At 42.4% G+C, this 18,040-nt stretch overlaps 1 protein-coding gene across 2 annotated transcripts in view; it reads right to left on the bottom strand.

The window, feature by feature from the left end:
• The window catches only part of Sh3rf3 (SH3 domain containing ring finger 3), a 335,504-nt gene that overhangs the window by 101,020 nt on the left and 216,444 nt on the right, over positions 1-18,040 (bottom strand). Inside the window, exon 3 of one of the 2 annotated variants that reach the window (XM_004651809.2) lies at positions 4,982-5,077. The exons of the other annotated variant lie outside the window; for it this stretch is intronic. Coding sequence (XP_004651866.2) covers positions 4,982-5,077 — 96 coding nt within the window. The remainder of the gene's footprint in view (positions 1-4,981; positions 5,078-18,040) is intronic. 2 annotated transcript variants of the gene reach the window in all.

Genomic DNA, 18,040 nt, shown 5'->3' on the forward strand with positions numbered 1-18,040 from the left:
CTCCATGATTTCTTAGAGATCTGGACAGAGTTCTGCAGGTTGCTAAGGGAGCCTATGAGCAGAAAGTAAGGAAAGTATCACTGAAGACAAGACATCTAGAAAATGAGATAAAACAAACCTTGACTTTCCACAGGAAGGCAGTTCTCAGTACTTCAAACTAACTAGTTCCCACTCTGAAGGGCTTGAAAGGCAAGCAAGAGAGGCTTTGAGTTCCTCTGAGTGGGATGAGAAGAAATAAGATGAAGCCAGAATTAGCTGACTTTTCTCATTTTGCAGTAAGTGGTTGAATTGAAAGCCATACAAAGCCTCCCAGAATATTCACGCATGGTTGAACATTTTAGTTAAATCTTCAAGTGCCACAAACTTGCACACAACCCTTTCTAAACAGAAAGTGTTCACTGAAGACAAGGTGTTTTCTCAACAGGCCAGGAGTGTGGATCTTGGTAATAACCCCTTGCCAAGTGTCAGAACTATGAGAAAGGGGGACAGAAACTCAGAGGTGCATGTCAGAGTTCCCCATCAAGGCTTGGTGTGCGATAGAACAAAGATGCCCAGAGATCATCAAGGACCTCATCCACAATGCAGAGACTCTAGAAGGATGTTTCATCCTAGCTACAAATTCATCCTTCTGAGCTAAACAGTTCCTGACCTCGTTCAGGAAGCACTGCTGTTAGCTTATAGGTGCAGCCCCAGGCATTATAGGAATTATGCACATTTCCTTCATACTTATATAGAAGAAACCCAACTCATGCATGTCCCCTCCTGTCTTTCCTCCATGAAAACACTCTGCTGCCTAGTCAAGGAGCTGAAAATTAACCAAAGACAGAGATGGCAGGCACTGTGTGATGGTGAACTCAGCATCACCACAGTTCCCCACAGTACGGAGCACATCAAAGAAGCTCACCTGCAGAGGCCTGCTGTTCCCAGTAGTCAAGCCTGTGAGTCGCTGCCTAATGCAGTAACGTTGTGTTTAAACACCAGGGTTCAAAGTAACATTGCCTCTTTATAGTCAATGCAGAGCCACTATGCCACCAACAAACTAGCAAGGTGATCTGAGTCCTCGCAGGGTGATCTGAGTCCACTGTGCAGCTGGATGAGGTTCATAAAACTGACAGTAATGCATAGTACCATTCTGGGTGGCAGGGAAATTTATTTGGCTTAATAAGGATTTTACTTCTGCCAACATAATTTTTTTCCAAGATCTATAAATAGTACCAGCAATTTCCCAAATGCAACATCGAGTTTAACACCCAAATGTAGGGACACTAGAACAAGGGCTTATGGGTGGTCATTCCAAATTCCCTATTCACCCCTACATGCTCCTATTAGTCCTGGAATGAGATAGCTACCCTTCCTGGAGCTAACCTCCTCCATAATCTGTCCTACTTTCTAAAGTCCAGAACAAGTGAGATGGCCCCAGGTGCTCTGAGCCTCTAGACCCTAGAACGCATAAGTCTCGAACTCATGAATGTGATAGGGCTGGCCACACAGTGAATGCACAGATGGATCAGGGGAGCCAGCTCGGTCGAAGTCTAGGCTGCCCCTGACTTGCTTCATGGGTTCAGTGGCTTCATTGGTCCACTGCTGCCTGTGAGAGCTGAAAGTTGTTCTCATGGCTATCTGAGAGATGGGCTAAGGACACACTGTTTTGGAGTCTTCTGAAAAGGAACTGTGCTGGCTCAGGTGAGTATTCCTGCCACAGGACAGAACCAACTCTGAACCAAGAGCTCCTCACAAGTGATCTTACAGCTCAATCTCACCATCTCAGAATTCCTCAGTGACACAGGAGGAATTCCCCCAGGCTGAGCATCTTCACTTCTTTTAGCATAAGGGTATTCTTAGCGACAAAATGAAGACAAGTTTCTCTGCCTCTCAAATACCAAGGACTGAAAGAAAGGCCTTGCTGAATGCTGGGACTTAATTCTGGTCCCATGCCTTAGATTCCTATCATTGCTGGACATGATGGACTGAGCTTCTCCTTTCTTCATCCCAGTCACAGCAGGACAGGGTCACTCCAGGCTCCTGGAAAGTGTACACTGCCAAGCTTTCATCTGAAGACTAAGTACCCTTAGTTTTGGCATACAGATGAAAGCCAGAGGGTGACTGATTACAAAACCAGTAAGAAGAAAGAACAAAGGATCTGGAAAGGGCACAAGGAAGAACAACAGATGAGGGCAGCATGAGCACAGGCAGTCCGGGGACCCATGACTATGAATGTCTTGACAGCTGAAGGATTAGCAGAGAAGGTGGCAAAAAGACTGGTTCTACAATGCACCAGGAGCAGTAGCCATTTCTGGAGGCAGGATTTGTCTTCTCAGAACACAGCTGCCAGCGGCACAAGGTATGTTGGCTCCAGCCATGTTTGCAATTTTTGTCTCACTGTGCTTGCCTGGCAAGCCTAGGCAGAAGCCACAGCTGGAGAGAGCTCAATGTAGTTTGTGGTGCATGGTTGTTTTATTTATTTATTTTTTTCACTAGGACCTACCAGAGGGCCAAGCATCATGGTCTGCACCATACTGATGGGAAAGTGAGGCCATGTATGAGTTCCTTGAATGAGTGAGCAGGTAGGACCCTGGACAGATACTTGCTCACAAACCTAGAGCTTCCATAGACATGCTTGAGGTCACAATTGGAATGGCTGCACGGAAGACTCTCATGTAGCCCACGTTATGCAAGAATGAGTTAAGACATGCCTATGCCTGTAAGTGCAAAGTCAATGCAACTGGTCACATTTCTCCATGAATACAAGGGAATGAACAGAAGCCCAAACTGCACCCCTTGGTGGAGCTGTGGCCAAAGCCAAAACTCCAGCCTTTCACTTGCCACACCACTGTGACTCTCACAAATCAAATGCAACTTCAATGCAGAGGGAGGACAGACTAGACTACTTTGTGGCTTTCTGGTCTACCAAGCTCCATCACCTAGCGGGTTACATGGGTGAGAGTCACAGCAGGCTTTAGCTCTGTGTCTCAGCATTTCAGAAGGGAGCTTGTACAGAAACAACAAAATCTCAGGAAACACCAGCTTGTTTTTTTTTTTTTTTTTTAATCTTCAGCACAAACTGCATTGGAGCCAAGGTCCCAGAGGCAATAGATGCTATAGTGGATATTGGGCAGTGGGCAGTGCAGTCTTTTCCAGGACAGAGCTATGTGATCTCCTCGACATGCCTGACAGACCCTGCTGGAAAAAGGAGATTGATAGAGTCTGACATAGAAGACACTACTTTTATGTGCCTTGGGGCCTACAGCAAGGTGTTTTCTTAGCTTTTGTTATTGCAGTTGACAGAAAAGTGAACACTTTCAGGGTATGCTATTTTACATCTGTGCAACCCACTGAAGACCAAGATACAGGGATGTTCAGTATCCCAGAATCATTCTCACTATCAGATCGCCAAGGTAACTGCTGCTTTGGCTTCACTACTGAGGAGCCCTGTCTGCTTTTGGACTTCATAAACACTTTTCTATAGTGTATGCTCTTCCATGGATTCAGTGAATACTCTTTCAAAAATATGTGTGATTCATCCCCTCTTCTCAGCCAGCAGCTTTGCTCATGTTTCCTGCTGGATAGTGTTCCATTGTATGTTCACAGCAGGCTCCATTGACCAGTGTACTGCTGGCAGACAATGGAGTTGTTTTCAGTTTGGGGGTCACTGTAAAGTTTCTGTGAATGTTTGTGTCTTTGGACATCCCTGTATGATATGGGGAAAATGTTTCTCTAGCTAAAAACACATGGGAGCTTGGATTCTGGGCTTCTGGACTACACAGTATGTGGTAATCATGCAGTAAGTTATTTGATCTTCAGCAAGACACAGAGAAAAGGGGCAGCCAATACACAATGTGTGAAAACTTCAGGAGGCATTCAAGGAAACTATAGGTCTTACACTAGGACTAGAGACATTAAGGGTATGTGTCTCTGTGTGTGTACTTACTATCTTTTCTGGGGGAGGGTCTCATATCTCCTGGGCAGCTTATCACAAGTAAATGTGTTCCAGAATATTTGGGGAGAGTGGAGGAGGTGGTAAAAGATAAGACTGAAAAATAAATAGTGCACCACCACAGAGGGCCTTGAATGACTTGAAAAAGTATCAGGCCTTTACACTAGCAAGGAACTACAGGTGAACACAGGTCATTGGTGGGGGAACATATGGAGCTGGAGAGTGAAGGGTGAAGACTAGAGCCAGACTGCATGGGCTCCATGTATCTACTGTGGGACCTGGCACCCTCCAGAACCTATGGCATCTCTGTCTGCTTACCTATAAAGTGTTGGCATTCATCATTTCAGATGTCCACCTTCTTGGGAAGATTAAAGCAGTAAGTACAGGAAAGTGATTGTCTTAGCTAAAATGATTTTTATAGTTTGACCCCAGTGACTACATGAACACATGTAGCATGCACGTGGACCACATATGTCTTGCACTGAAAAATGGTGTATGTGAATGTATGCACACACACAAATACACACATACTTGGGCAAACACTCCACAGTAAATAGTCCAGAGCAGTCACACAGTTCACACAGTCCCCATTCAGCAACTGTCTCAGAGGTACTACTAGAAAATGAATGCTTCCAGGCCACAGAAAGGAGACAGGAAGCAGGTCTAAATTAGCTTCAGATCATCTCTTCTGGCTGGCTTGTGTTGGGTGAGTTGCCTGATCTATGTAAAGTACAAGAAGGGATCAGGACACAAAAAGCAGGACTTTGAAAAATCTCAGAGAAACAAAGGCATAGGTATCTGAGAGAGGATGGGGGAGAGCTGCTCAGACCCACACCGCAGATCCATGGTGAGAATATGACAACCAGCCTGAGCAGGACCACTGAAACGTCAGCCAAGGCAGTCCTTATGTGCCCCGAGCAATGTGGTGGAAGCACCGGACAGCTGTGTGATCTTGGCTCTTATGAGTTATTATGCATCAGAAAGGGGATCCAAAGTCAAGGTAAACAATACTAGCACATAGATGAGTTAGTGAGCTAATGAGCTTACCTCCACATACAGGAGGGGGAAAATGCCAATCTTGTCTCCTAGCATGCCTTCTGCCCAGTTATCATCCACTCTTCGAATCACAGTTAAAACTTCATCCTGAGGTTTTCAGAGCCCACCATGAGTACAGACACCAAAAAGGAAACAAGAAACAGGTTAGTATGGTACTGTTGAAGTAAAGGAAAGATTCTAAGAAAGGTATATTTTCCATTCAGACTTTCACATGTGAAAAAGTCAACCTTCCTTTCTTTTCACCCATAATCTCTTTCTTTCCCTCCATCTCTGAACTTCTCTTTCCAATCATAGTTGCAAAGATTCCCAAATAGAAAAGGCTCATAATCTATAATACACTTAGTGTTTTAAAATTCATGCTTCACGGGGTATAGTGATGGCTTAGCAGTTAAAACACTTGCCTGCAAAGCCTAAGGACCTAGGTTTAATTCCCCAGTATCCACATAAGCCAAATGCACAAGGTCACGCATGTGTCTGGAGTTCATTTGCAGTGACTGGAGGCTCTGGCATGCCCATTCTATTATCTGCCTGTCTCTCTCTCAAATAAATAAATTAAACATTAACAAATTTCAAGTTCTATTATTTATTTAATGAAATAATATTTCAATTCAGCCAAGTATAAAATATTTTATATTTCTGGCTTCACCAAAAATGAAAAGAGAAATAACCCAATCCGATTACATTTGTTTAGAGTCAGGAGTACATAAATCTTTGAATAACCCTTTTAAATTCTCTGGCATATAGACACAATCAAACACAAAGTAGAAACAGATGGAAAGAGAGAGAGGCAGAAACAGGAGGAGATTTTAGGAGGTGACTCTGGAATACAGGCTGTTGGAAGGAGATGCTCAGGAAACAGTGTATGCAGGGTGGGAGGGGGAGTGAAAACAATGAGCCCTGGAGCCAAGAGATGACAAACCACCAACTGCCAGAGGTAGGGGGCTACCCCAAGGATGCCTGGAAAGGACTGGGTTCTAGTTTTACAACTCCTCCTAAACATATACTTCTTTAATAATCTACAGAACATCATCAACTTCCACATTTCCCTGTTTCCTCAACTTTACCTCATCAAAATCATGCCCTTTGTTCACAGGCATCTGCTGCAAGACCAGATGGGCCATCTGGGACTGTAATCTGTTAGAAGCTGGCATCCAAAGCAGCTTGATGGAATGACCCCCAGTAGATCTGAAGGTGACTTCCTGAGGAGCCTCCATTCTGTGAGTGAAACACTCAGTTGGAAATTGTCCTGTACCCCCACCCAGGCTGGAGAATGGTATTTCATGAAAGTCAGTAACATTCATGAGACAATTTGAGAGGTTCATGCACTGGGGGCTGAGGGAATTCACACTTTGAGGTATTCATCAAAGGTGAGGACGCTCTCTGATGGAAACTGGACATGCCTTCAGAGGACCCAGATGGACTATCCAGGATGGGACTCTGCATTGAGAATGCACTCTAAGCACTCTTCAAAATGCCTACTGGCAAGAAGACAGAATAGAGTGTGGGAGTCACCACAGCCACCCTTCATTTTTCCTGTTCTCATAATCCATTCCTAAGCTTTCATAAATGCCAAAAAGATGTCCCTGTTACTTTAGAATTCAGTCAACTCCTGCTGTATTATGTGGTCAAATATGGACTAGATATATGATGGTGGCCCCATCAGGTTACAGTAGAATTAAGAAATCCCTGTCACTTAGTGACTTTTAGGTACCATACCATCATAACACAATATATTCGCTCATGTATGTATGGTCACAGGTGTAAACACACATACTGTGCTGCCAGTCACATAGGAGCACAACACGAGTAACAGTGAGCAGTGCGCTATGCCTGGCAATGCCCGATTTATGTATTTATTGTACTATGCTTTTTGTCATTATCTTATACCATTTTCACACTTGTTGAAAAAAAGTTTATTGAAATCAGTGTGTCATTATGTACACAATAGCCTCACACATCTTGTTTCCTGTATCCCTTGATGACCATATGATCCCCTGTGTTTGATTTAGTCTCATGTCTTCACAGCCCTGGAAACACTAGGCTATGTCACCTATGTGTACTTTATGTCCCAGTGATGTAGTAGATTATTCCATGTAGTTTGAGGTGAATACACTCTATGATGTGTATGAAATTACCTAGCTACATATTTCTCAAAATATCCCTACTGTTAAGTGATACCTGGCTGTACCACTGTTTACAATTAATATTATAGGCCAGAAAATGAAACAGGTATACTAAGGGAATCAAGCCACTTCATATAAGTGAAGTAGTCAGACTCCAGGATGATAATTTGCAGATGGTCAGTCATGTGAGTATGTGGCTTTTTCTTCTAACCATTAGGGGGGGAAATGGTGTGAGAGAAGATGCGTAGACTGTCCCTGAACTTTATGCTTTACTCAACCACAAGTTCCCAACCAGGAGGGGCCACAGCCCAGTGACAAGACCAGCTCAGATCAGCCAAAGATGGTGCCTAAGACTTCACCTGTACAAACATCAATTTAAAATAGACCACAGACTTTAGTGTAAGATCCCAAATGCTGAAACTGCTACAGAAGTGAACACTTCAAGATATAAGCATAGGTAAAGACTTTCTGAAAAGGACTTTGATAGCACAGAAAATAATCTCGAGAGCTGACAAATGAGATTATGTGAAATTAAAAAGCTTCTACATTGCAAAGGAAACAATCAGCACAAGGGAAAGACAACCTATAGGTTGTTGGAAAATCCTTGAAAATATACATCAGACATGGAATTAATTTTTAAAAAATTGAATTCTAAAAATAAATAAATCATCTAATCAATAAATGGATGAATGAATAGACAATTAAAGGAGGAACTACAAATGCCCAATAAATATTTGGAATAATTTTCAACATCCATACCTTTCAGGGAAATGCTAATTAAAACTGCTTTGAAATTCTATCTCACCCAGTCAGAATGTCTACCACCAAGAAAACAAATGACAACAAATGTAAGTGAGCATGTGGGGATAGAGAGACCCTTATGTACTGCTAGTGGGAATGTAAATGTATGCTGATACTATGGAAGACAGTGAGAAGGTTCTTCAAAAACCTAAAAAAATGCAACTACCATATGACCCAGATATATCACTTTTGGGGATATATCCAAAAGATTCTAAGTCAAGACTCCACAGAGATACTTTCATAGCTATATTCATTGCTGCATTATTCACTATAGGCAAATTGAACTAACCTAGATGTCCATTAGCACCCGAGTGAGTAAAGAAAATGAGGTAAATAGGGCTGGAGAGGTTGCTTAGTGGTTAAGGCGCTTGCCTGCAAAGCCAAAGGACCCAGGTCCAATTCTCCAGGACCCACGTAAGCCAGATGCACAAGGGGGCACATGCATCTGGAGTTTGTTTGCAGTGGCCAGAGGACCTGGCATGCCCATTCTCTCTCTCTCTCTGCCTCTTTCTCTCAAATAAATAAACAAATAAAATATATTAAAAAAAGAAAATGTGGTAAATATACACAATGGAGTTTTATATAAGGAGTACAAATTAAAGAAATTATGACACTCATAGGAAAATGGAGGAAACTAGAGATCATTATTTTAAGTGAAATTAGACTGACACACGAATACTACATGTTTTCTCTTTATTCAGAAAATACATACATATATATATATATATATATATATATATATATATATATATGATATTCAAGTAGAAAGAGGACTATTGAGAGAGAGGAAGAAAAATTCTAAAAGGAGAGGATAGGTAGAAACAATAGAGGGTAATAGAGTATGTCACAAAAACATGTAATATGGAAGGAGTTTGGTAAGAGGGGTATAGGGAAATGAGAACAGTAAAAGGTGATGAATATGAACAACAATAATGATGTATGCATGAAAATGTCACAGTGGGGCTGTAGAGATGGCTTAGTGGTTAAGGTGCTTGCCTGCAAAGCCTAAAGACCCAGGCCAGTTCCCCAGTCCTCATGTAAGCTAGATGCACAAGGCGACATGTGGTTGGAGTTCACTTTCAGTGGCTAGAGGCCCTGGTGTGCCCATTCTCTCTCTCTCTCTCTCTTTGCCTCTTTCTTAAATAAATTAATAAGTAAATAAATGTCACAATGAGATCTGTTGCTTTGTCTATCAATGAATGAATCAATCAATCAATAAAATGATATTTTTATCAAAAAATAAAGGGCTGGAGAGATGGCTTAGTGGTTAAGACACCTGCTTGTGAAACCGAAGGACCCATGTTCCACTCTCCAGGACCCACATAAGCCAGACACACAAGGTAACGCAAGTGCACAATGTTGCATGTGTGCACAAGGTAGCACATACATCCAGAGTCCGACTGCAGTGGCTGGAGGCCCTGGTGCACCAATTCTCTCCCTCCTCACCACCTTCTCATAAAAAATAATTAAAAAATTAAAAGAAGAGCCAGGTATGGTAGTGTATGCCTGTAATCCTAGCATTTAGGAGTTAAAGCAGAAAGAAGGATCATGAGTTTAAGGCCAACTTTGGTTACTCTCTCTCTTTCAAAAAAAAAAAAAAAAGTAACTATTAGGCTAGTTTCAGAAAAAAAAGAAAACATCAGAATTGTCATACTATGATTTAATGCTGTTCTTAAAATTATAGCCAAAGCAATAAAAGGAAACAGAGTACACAGAGTTCTTTCCATGTGCTTGCGTGCCAGTGCGGGCACATGCACGCCACGGTCTCTTGCTCACCAGACTACCTGGCCTGCGAGCTTCCGGGGGATTCTCTTGTCTCTACCGCCCCCTTGCTGTAGGCACTGGGATTACAGATGCCTGCGCTGTAATGTTCTGGATTTGGGTTCTGGGGATGTGGACTCAGATACTCATGCTTGTGTGGCAAATATTTTATCCACTAAGCCATTTCCCCAACCTGAGCATGAGATTTTCTACCTAGAAAAAGAGTAGCATCTAAAAATTAGAATAAAATTTTGAGAAAGGGTGCCAATTTTAAAATAGATTCATTAAAATCATTGGGTCTAATAATCAGTTAGAAAAGTGATGAAAATTGGCTAATCATTTAAAACAACTCTACATATTTGACAAAATAAGTTCCATAAGATTAAAAAACATGCTAGAGGAAAACCTTGAATATTCAAAACAGAAAATATGAATAGATGTTCAAACTTGAGCTGGGGAAGTTATCTCAAAGGGTGATGACAAAGATATAGATGAAGAAATATGAAAGCCTTTACATTAAAAAACCAAAATAAAAAGTAAACTAGAAAAATATTTGCTGTTTATGAGAGATAAATTTTCATATCTTTGCTTATAAATTAAAAATGGCAGTAGGAACAAAATATAAATACATTAAAGAGAAAATATTCCAAGGGCAAAAATCAGAGCACTCACAGAAGAAAAGCAAGTTGCCATCAAACACATTTTTAAACGTTACACAAAACTGAAAATCAAAGAAATATGATTCTAAATAAGAAGTTTCTTTCCTTCTTCATTCTTTTTGCCTGTCACAATAGCATGGTTGACGTAAAGGTAACTCACAGTGGTGGCCAGGGTCCAAGGAACAGACACTTCTCCACTGAATATAAATTCAGTGCAGGCAGTCTGGTGATTCCCAGCTAACAGAAAATTCCCGGAATTCCTTTCTGACCTGAACATGCCATGCCCAGGGACTGTCTCCTAAGAAAATCCATGTGTGTGCCAAGACTTAGCACTGAAGATGCTCATTTCAGTGTTTGTTACACTTGAGAAAAACTAGAGCCAGATGCATAGCAGAAGGGATTGCTTAAATAAATTACAGCATTGCTCACTCAATGGAATATACTCAATTGTTCCAAATGACGTAGGAGAGAAGCAGTGGAATTAAAAAGAGACGTTTGTATTAAAAGTAAAACACAAATCCCAAGACTGCGTTCTGGAGTTTTAGGTTATCTCCTCAGCAACAATCAAATATTTAATACTGCTTTCCAGGAGCACATAGATGTATTCCACATGACTGCACAGACATAAACATGGGCCATAAGCACACACATATACAGGATACAAGTGGCAGAATATTTGCCACACTATTCTGTACTTTGATTTTCCCACTTAATTTGGCATCAGCTCATTCAACGGCTGTATGTAGATCTCCCTTCCTCTTTCAACACTAGCACAATAACATTTAAGTACATGAATGAGCAATAATTTATTTGGTGCACTTGATTTTAACAAGTATTACTTTTTATTAGAAAACCATTTGCACAACACCTACTCAATGAACACATCATTATTAATTTGACAGTTATAAACTCAATTTTTATTTAAAAAGTTTTGGGCCAGAGAGATGGTTCAATGGTTAGGTGTGCTTCCTGTGCAAGCATGAGGGCCTGAGGGGGGGTCTGAGACTGCCCAAGTTCAAATCTCCAGATCCCACATAAAACAGCTGGGTGTGGCTATGCATACATGTTATGCCAGTCGTCCAGGGAAGCAGAGACTGGAGAATCAATGAAACCTGCAAGCTCTGTATCAGTAAAGAGAAACTGCCTCAAATACAAGACCAGGTCCAAGAGCAACAAATTGGACACCTGACGTTCTACTCCTGCAACTGCAGACAAGCGGCCCTTCCACAGGTGAGCATATGGGATGCTAGGGGGCACATACATGTGCATACACCACACACAAGCAGGATTTCTTATAAAAAATTAAAATTTTTCCACTATGGAAATTATATGCAAAGATTTGTAGGGTGGGTAACTTTAGAAGATGGAGGGGGTAGGGTATTTCTATTTTAAATTCTTGTATTTTCTTCTATTTTGCAAATATACTACAATGAATATGAATCAGTTTCATATTAGAATTGTCTCACAACCTAGAAAATAAGTATAAGGTTGTCTTGTATTTTAGGTCAATACACTACATTTTCACTTTGAAACCTTTAAGAAAACTGAAATTAAGCATCAAGTGCTAGTTTTGCTTTTGTAAAGAAAAAAAAGTAGATTTTGAGGCAATGCAACAATAGAAGGGGCAATAACAGAAGCCAGCTTATTCCTCAGGATGTCAAAGACTGGGACATGGACATAAACAACTGCAAATTCTTATAATAAAGCTAAAAAAACAGTAACAAGAAGATAGATGAAACCAAACAGCAAGTGGATCAGACCCCTTACTTAAACAGGTATTCCATACTTATGACATGGATGTAAGAGACATGTTTACACGCTTGATCAGAGGGCAACTCCTAGTTTCCAATCTGGCACCCAAGCAGCTAAAGTTTCAGTGACACCATCTTTATAACATGTAGAAAAGCCGAACAGATTTGGAGATGGCTTGAGGTTAAAGGCCCATGTAAATCCTGACTGCCCGGGTTTGATTCCACAGTACCCACATAAAGCCAATGCACGAAGTTATGCATGCATCTGGATTTCCTTTGCAGTGGTAGGAAGCCCTGGTGTGGTAGTTTGAATAGATTGCCCCCAGTATATTCAGTGTTTTATTAGTTTGTAGTTTGCATCTGCAGCCACCTGGCTGGAGGCAGTATCACTGGGCAGATCTTAAGGTGTGGTGATGGGTTTGAGACTGCAATCTAAAGATATGCAAAGTGTGCCTAGCTGGAGTTCCTGAAGTGCAATGTACTGTGTGGCTTTGGCTTTTTGGCTTATGCTTCTCTCTGTGTGTTTGGTCCTGTGAAAGCAGACAGCTTCTTCTGCCATTATGGAACTTCCCCTGGATCTGTAAGCTTCGATAAATCCCTTCCTCCATAACTGTGCCTGGTCTAGACGTTCATCTCAGTGAACCTGAAACTGTCTGCCACACTTGGCATACCCATAATCACTCTGTGTGCCTCTTTCTCTCTGTCTGTGTCTGCCCAGTCCCCCTAAATATCAAAAAGAAAAAAGCTGAACACATGGCAGTAACATGTATGTTTCTTGAATCTGCAAGAGAAGTAAGTGCCCAAAGTGGCAGGTACATTTAGGGAATTCCAACTCTCCACCAGAGAAGCAGCCCAGTCTCCCAGGAACATGTCCAAGCAGGGAATCCTAGACTGAATGAGGAAATTCTGGAGGCTCAGCAGTGACACACTGTGCAGGGATAGTGAAGGAGAACAGAAGAAAGCTAGCTTCTGTTAGGCAGTTTCAGTTAGAAATTGAGGCCCACAGAGGACCAAGAGATGCCACCCCACATGCCACCTTGCCCTGGCACGAGGATGAAACTCTTGGCAGAAATGGAACTCAAGTGTGATCAAGATGGAACTACAGGGCTCCCTGCTGCCCACAGCCTAGTGCTACCTAGATAGACAGCCCAGGTGGGCTGGCCCAGGAGTCTGCCCTCCAAATCTACAAACCAATCAGATCTTCCCCTTTCATATAAAGGCTCTCATCTTCTTTCCTGTCTTGCTTTTTTCTCTCCGTGGGATTCTCCTGGAATTACACCATGTTGCTTGGATACACATGAATCTGGCTCCCAAAAAGTGAGGGAAGTGAGAGAAGTGAGGGTGAGGTGAAAATATAGCATTGCTCCGTCATCTGAATCAATCATTCAATCTCCCCCCCTCTCCCTCCCTCCCTCCCTCCCTCTCTCTCTCTCTCTCTCTCTTTCTCGTGTGTTTGTGCGCCTACTTCTTCTCACATAGCCTCAGGGACACACCTGAGTCTGGCCTTGTGGTGGTTTGATTCAGGTGTCCCCAATAAACTTAGGTGTTCTGAATGCTAGGTTCCCAGCTGATGGATATTTGGGAATTAATGCCTCCTGGAGAGAGTGTATTGTTGGGGCGGGCTTATGGGTATTAAAGCCAGTTTCCCCTTGCCAGTGTTTGGCACACCCTCCTGTTGCTGTGGTCCACCTTATATTGGCCAGGGGGTGATGTCCACCCTCTGCTCATGCCATCGTTTTCCCCTGCCATTGTGGAGCTACCCCTCGAGCCTGTAAGCCAAAATAAACCTCTTTTTCCCAGAAGCTGCTCTTGGTTGGGTGATTTCTACCAGCAATACGAACCGGACTGCAACAGGCCTCTACCCCCACCCAGCCTGGCTAGGTTGGGAGAAAGCACGTAACACTGTTTCTTGGCCTGTGGTACTCTTCTACTTGCCTCTGACTTACATTTTGGGGTAACTTTTCACTTCGGTTACAAGCATGATTTTCCTCTGGTCTCTGAACCTACCACATGTGTATTTCCCTTACAATCTAGATCTAGAAAGTGGGTGCTCTCACTAACTCCAGGCCTGCTACCTGTGTAATTTCTTTAAAATATTTTTTTTAATTTTATTTATTTATTTGAGAGTGACAGACACAGAGAGAAAGACAGATAGAGGGAGAGAGAGAGAATGGGCGCAGCAGGGCTTCCAGCCTATGCAAACGAACTCCAGACGTGTGTGCCCCCTTGTGCATCTGGCTAACGTGGGACCTGGGGAACCGAGCCTCGAACCGGGGTCCTTAGGCTTCACAGGCAAGCACTTAACCGCTAGGCCATCTCTCCAGCCCTGTAATTTCTTTAAATTCAGGGTAACCATAAGTGTAACTCTCATCCTTTCTCATTTCTCCTCTGAATTTCTTGGTTTCTGCTTTGAAATTTTCCCTCTTATTTTTCATTAAGCCTCACCATTTGCCCTCTTAACTCCCCTCCATAGGAAAGCACATGGCTGATGCCATGTGTGTTCCTTCTAAATCTCGCTACACATACACCTAAGTTCTACCTTCCACATGCTTGCAGCTCTATTCCACTCTCTGCTTGAAAGCCTGTTTCTCTCAAAATTAGCTTTATGAACTACCGTCCACAAACTTGTGACTCTACTTGTCTTTCCTTGAAAGCCCCTGTTTAATTATCCTCCATGTGCGTTTACCTCTACTTCATTCTTTCCCTAAAAACTCAATTTTTCGTAAATGAAACTTATGAACGATGCAGTGTTTTACACCTGCTCTAGGCTCTAGAACTACATTTTGTTATGGAAATTGAGACTTTAAAAAGTTGATTTTTTTCCACTTCCAGTTTTCTCAGCTTGGGTCTGAGATCTTAGAATCCTAACCCATTGTTACGACAAAGCCTTTCTGTACCTGAGCTGAGAGAGAAATTCAACCTCCTCTCTGCCATCACCTGTAGGCTCTAGTCTAGTTTTCCTATAAAGAGTTCAGTGAGGAATCCAGTTAGCTTCACTGCTACAGACTCCAAATTGTCTCCTTTCCCAGTGCCCTATGCAGTGTAGTCACCCCCCAACCAAATACTTTTCCTTTCCCCCAAAGGGATTAAAGCACCAGGAGTTGAAGAGATGGCTCAGTGTTTCAAGGCACTTGCAGGCAAAGCCTCTGGCAGCCTTGGTTTGATTCCCCAGTACCCACATAAGCCAGATACACAATGTGGCACATGCATCTGGAGTGAACTATAGTGGCAAAAGGCCCTGGAGTGCCAATACTCTCCCTCTAATACATAAAGATTGTTTTAAATAAAACACTTCTTTCCCTTCTTCACACTTCTCCTCTTCTGTTCTAAGCTGGGTGCAATACCCCCTCACATGTACAAACCTTCTTTCCTTCCCTCCCTGACTGCTTCTGCCTCCTTCCTGTTTGCTCCTGCTTCAGAGTTCCCTTCCCTCTCACTCTGCTCCTGTTACCCTGGATTTTCAGTTTCCATCAACATGTCCATTTCCTCTTGGCTCTGAGTTTAGTGCTCTTCTGTCCACCTTCCTTCCCACTCAGAAACATGCCATTCTTTCATTGGTATTAAATAACCCCCCTGCCCAAGAAACCATTTCAGACCTCTATTGTGAACCTGATGCAGGTTGCCCTTGAACTCGTATCCAACTGTCTCAGCTTGTGACACTACAAATGGTCAAAAAGAACTCTATGTCAGAGTACTCTGCTCTTAAATTTGGTCCTGAGGGAACTAGCTAACCAGAGCCTAACCAACCTGGGGGAAGGGAAGCCCCAACTCCAGTCTTCTGTGGGCATTTGACCCAAATAAGGGGTTAGGTGAGGGCTAAGTGAATAGATGTTCCCAACAAGGGTCTCAGGATTAAGAAGCCTGAGTCCCAGTTACCCTGAGGCACTTTAGGGTGACGGGGCTTCAAAAGTGAAAGGAAGAAATGTCCCTAAACATTCTGGCCTTTACCCGAGAGAGCTCCCCATTTCTCATAGGCAGGAACTATTTAAGGCTCTTTAGGCAAGAGGTACGCATTTCTTCTGCTGCAGGATTTTGGGGTTTAGGAGGGATCTTTTAAACTTGCTGATCCAAATTTTGGGTCCTTATCTTACTTTTAACAAAGAAATGATAAGATGGACTCAAAAAGAATAAATTATGAATGACTGAGTTTAGAAAGAAATAATTCGTGAGGCTTATTGAAGGAAAACTGATGCCTAGGAAAAGGCTGGAGCAGTTCCCTATCCCCAACACACACATGTGGAAGGTTGGATACAGAAGCCCCTTCAAAGGAGAGAAGATTACAAAATAGTAATATAAATCACATGATACTGATAGAAAGCAAGAAGAAAAATACCCAAATCCAGATAAGAATTCTCCCCTTCTCTGCTGTGGGTGATCAGGTCAAGTCACAGAGCAAAAGGAAAGAGAAAGGGCAAGGGCCAGGCCATGTGGGTAACCTCAGTCAGGTGTGTAAGCAGTGTCCTGATTGGTTAGGACTTAAGGGGCTGACCCAAGAGGGGCCAAGATGTTATTGGCTCATGGACTCAGAGGGCTAACCCAGAGTTGGCAAGCTGAAGAAGAAGCAGGAAGCTCCTGATGGGCATCACTGGCAGCCATATTGGGGAGACAGGATCAGAGGCAGGTTTCAATTTTGACAAGATGGACAGAATGGCCTTTCCTTATTTCTCCTTTGGGTTTCTGTCTCTAACTTCCTAAAAGAAACCAACCTTCTCTTGTCTCCTTCATTTCCTTTCTCTTAAGCTCTGGGCTTCCTCATTTCTGAATGTCTGGGTCATGCCTCTTGTGTGTACACTACCTTCCTTCTCTTAAATTCCACCTATAATCCAATAAAACCTGTAAACTTAACCCTCTGGTCATGCACTTTAATTCTTTGAATTTATAAGGTAGAATCTGTGACCACCTGAAAAAATCTTGCATATTTTGTGCATTGGCTAGGAACCCAAATTCCTTTATCAATAGGACTCTGCAACATTTACCACATCCTGCCTCTCCATCTGACCTCCACATCACTAATACTATTTACAGTCATTCCTTTTAAGTAGTGTGATGTGACCGCCTATTAAGAGGAAAAAGCCAAGTCATATTAAAATGCAAATAAAAACAATCACAGGTTGTAAAGTAAGTACCACACCCATCTTCAGATATGACAACTGTTTGTTAGAATTAACAGATTGGGAATTTAAAACAATTGCTGTAAAGATGCTACAGTTCTCAAGGCTAAAGTAGACAGCATGCGCAAGAACAGATGGGCAATGAAATCACGAGAGATGGATATTCTAAGTAACTACCATAAAAAGAAATGCTAGTAATCAAAACCACAGTGACAGGAATGAAGACTGCTTCTAATGGGATCTTAAGGAGATGAGACATTGTGGAGGAAAGAATTTCTGAGCTTTTTACCAAAGAAACTTCAAAAACATAAAATCAAAAGAAAAATAAATGCCCTCAATAGGAGCATGCAGGGAGTGTCTTGTAAGAAGGTCCCTAGAGAGCATGGGATGAAGCTTAACCCTAAAACATTTGGCTCTGGCTTGTCACTTCTAGTACCAGAAATTGGTTACAACCTACATTGAGCTGTTGATCAGAGAAACCTTTATGGTCCCCCAAACAAGACAGGCTTCTGTCAAAGCTCTTGATTACCTACCTTAGGTAAAAGATAAGACCCTATTGCTGGAGATACCATGTGCTGCTGCCACAGAAAATCAGGAGATCCAGCTAGAATCTGAAAGGAAGTCAGTCACCAGAGAGTCTGCCCATATAGTGCTGGAAAGTGCTACATGAGCTGCTGGGGGGAAATGGCCAACACTATTGTGTGCTAGCAGGGGACACTGCTATATGAAAGCAACCAGCCTGTGATGATGCATACACCTGTGCAATAGTGGCACCCAGCCTAGATGGGTAACCAATAGCTCTCTGATTGGTTAAGGGATGTGCTGAATGGAAAGGAACCCATAG

This window comes from Jaculus jaculus, chromosome 4, assembly GCF_020740685.1.
Source record: "Jaculus jaculus isolate mJacJac1 chromosome 4, mJacJac1.mat.Y.cur, whole genome shotgun sequence".
Classification (NCBI taxonomy): Eukaryota; Metazoa; Chordata; class Mammalia; order Rodentia; family Dipodidae; genus Jaculus; species Jaculus jaculus.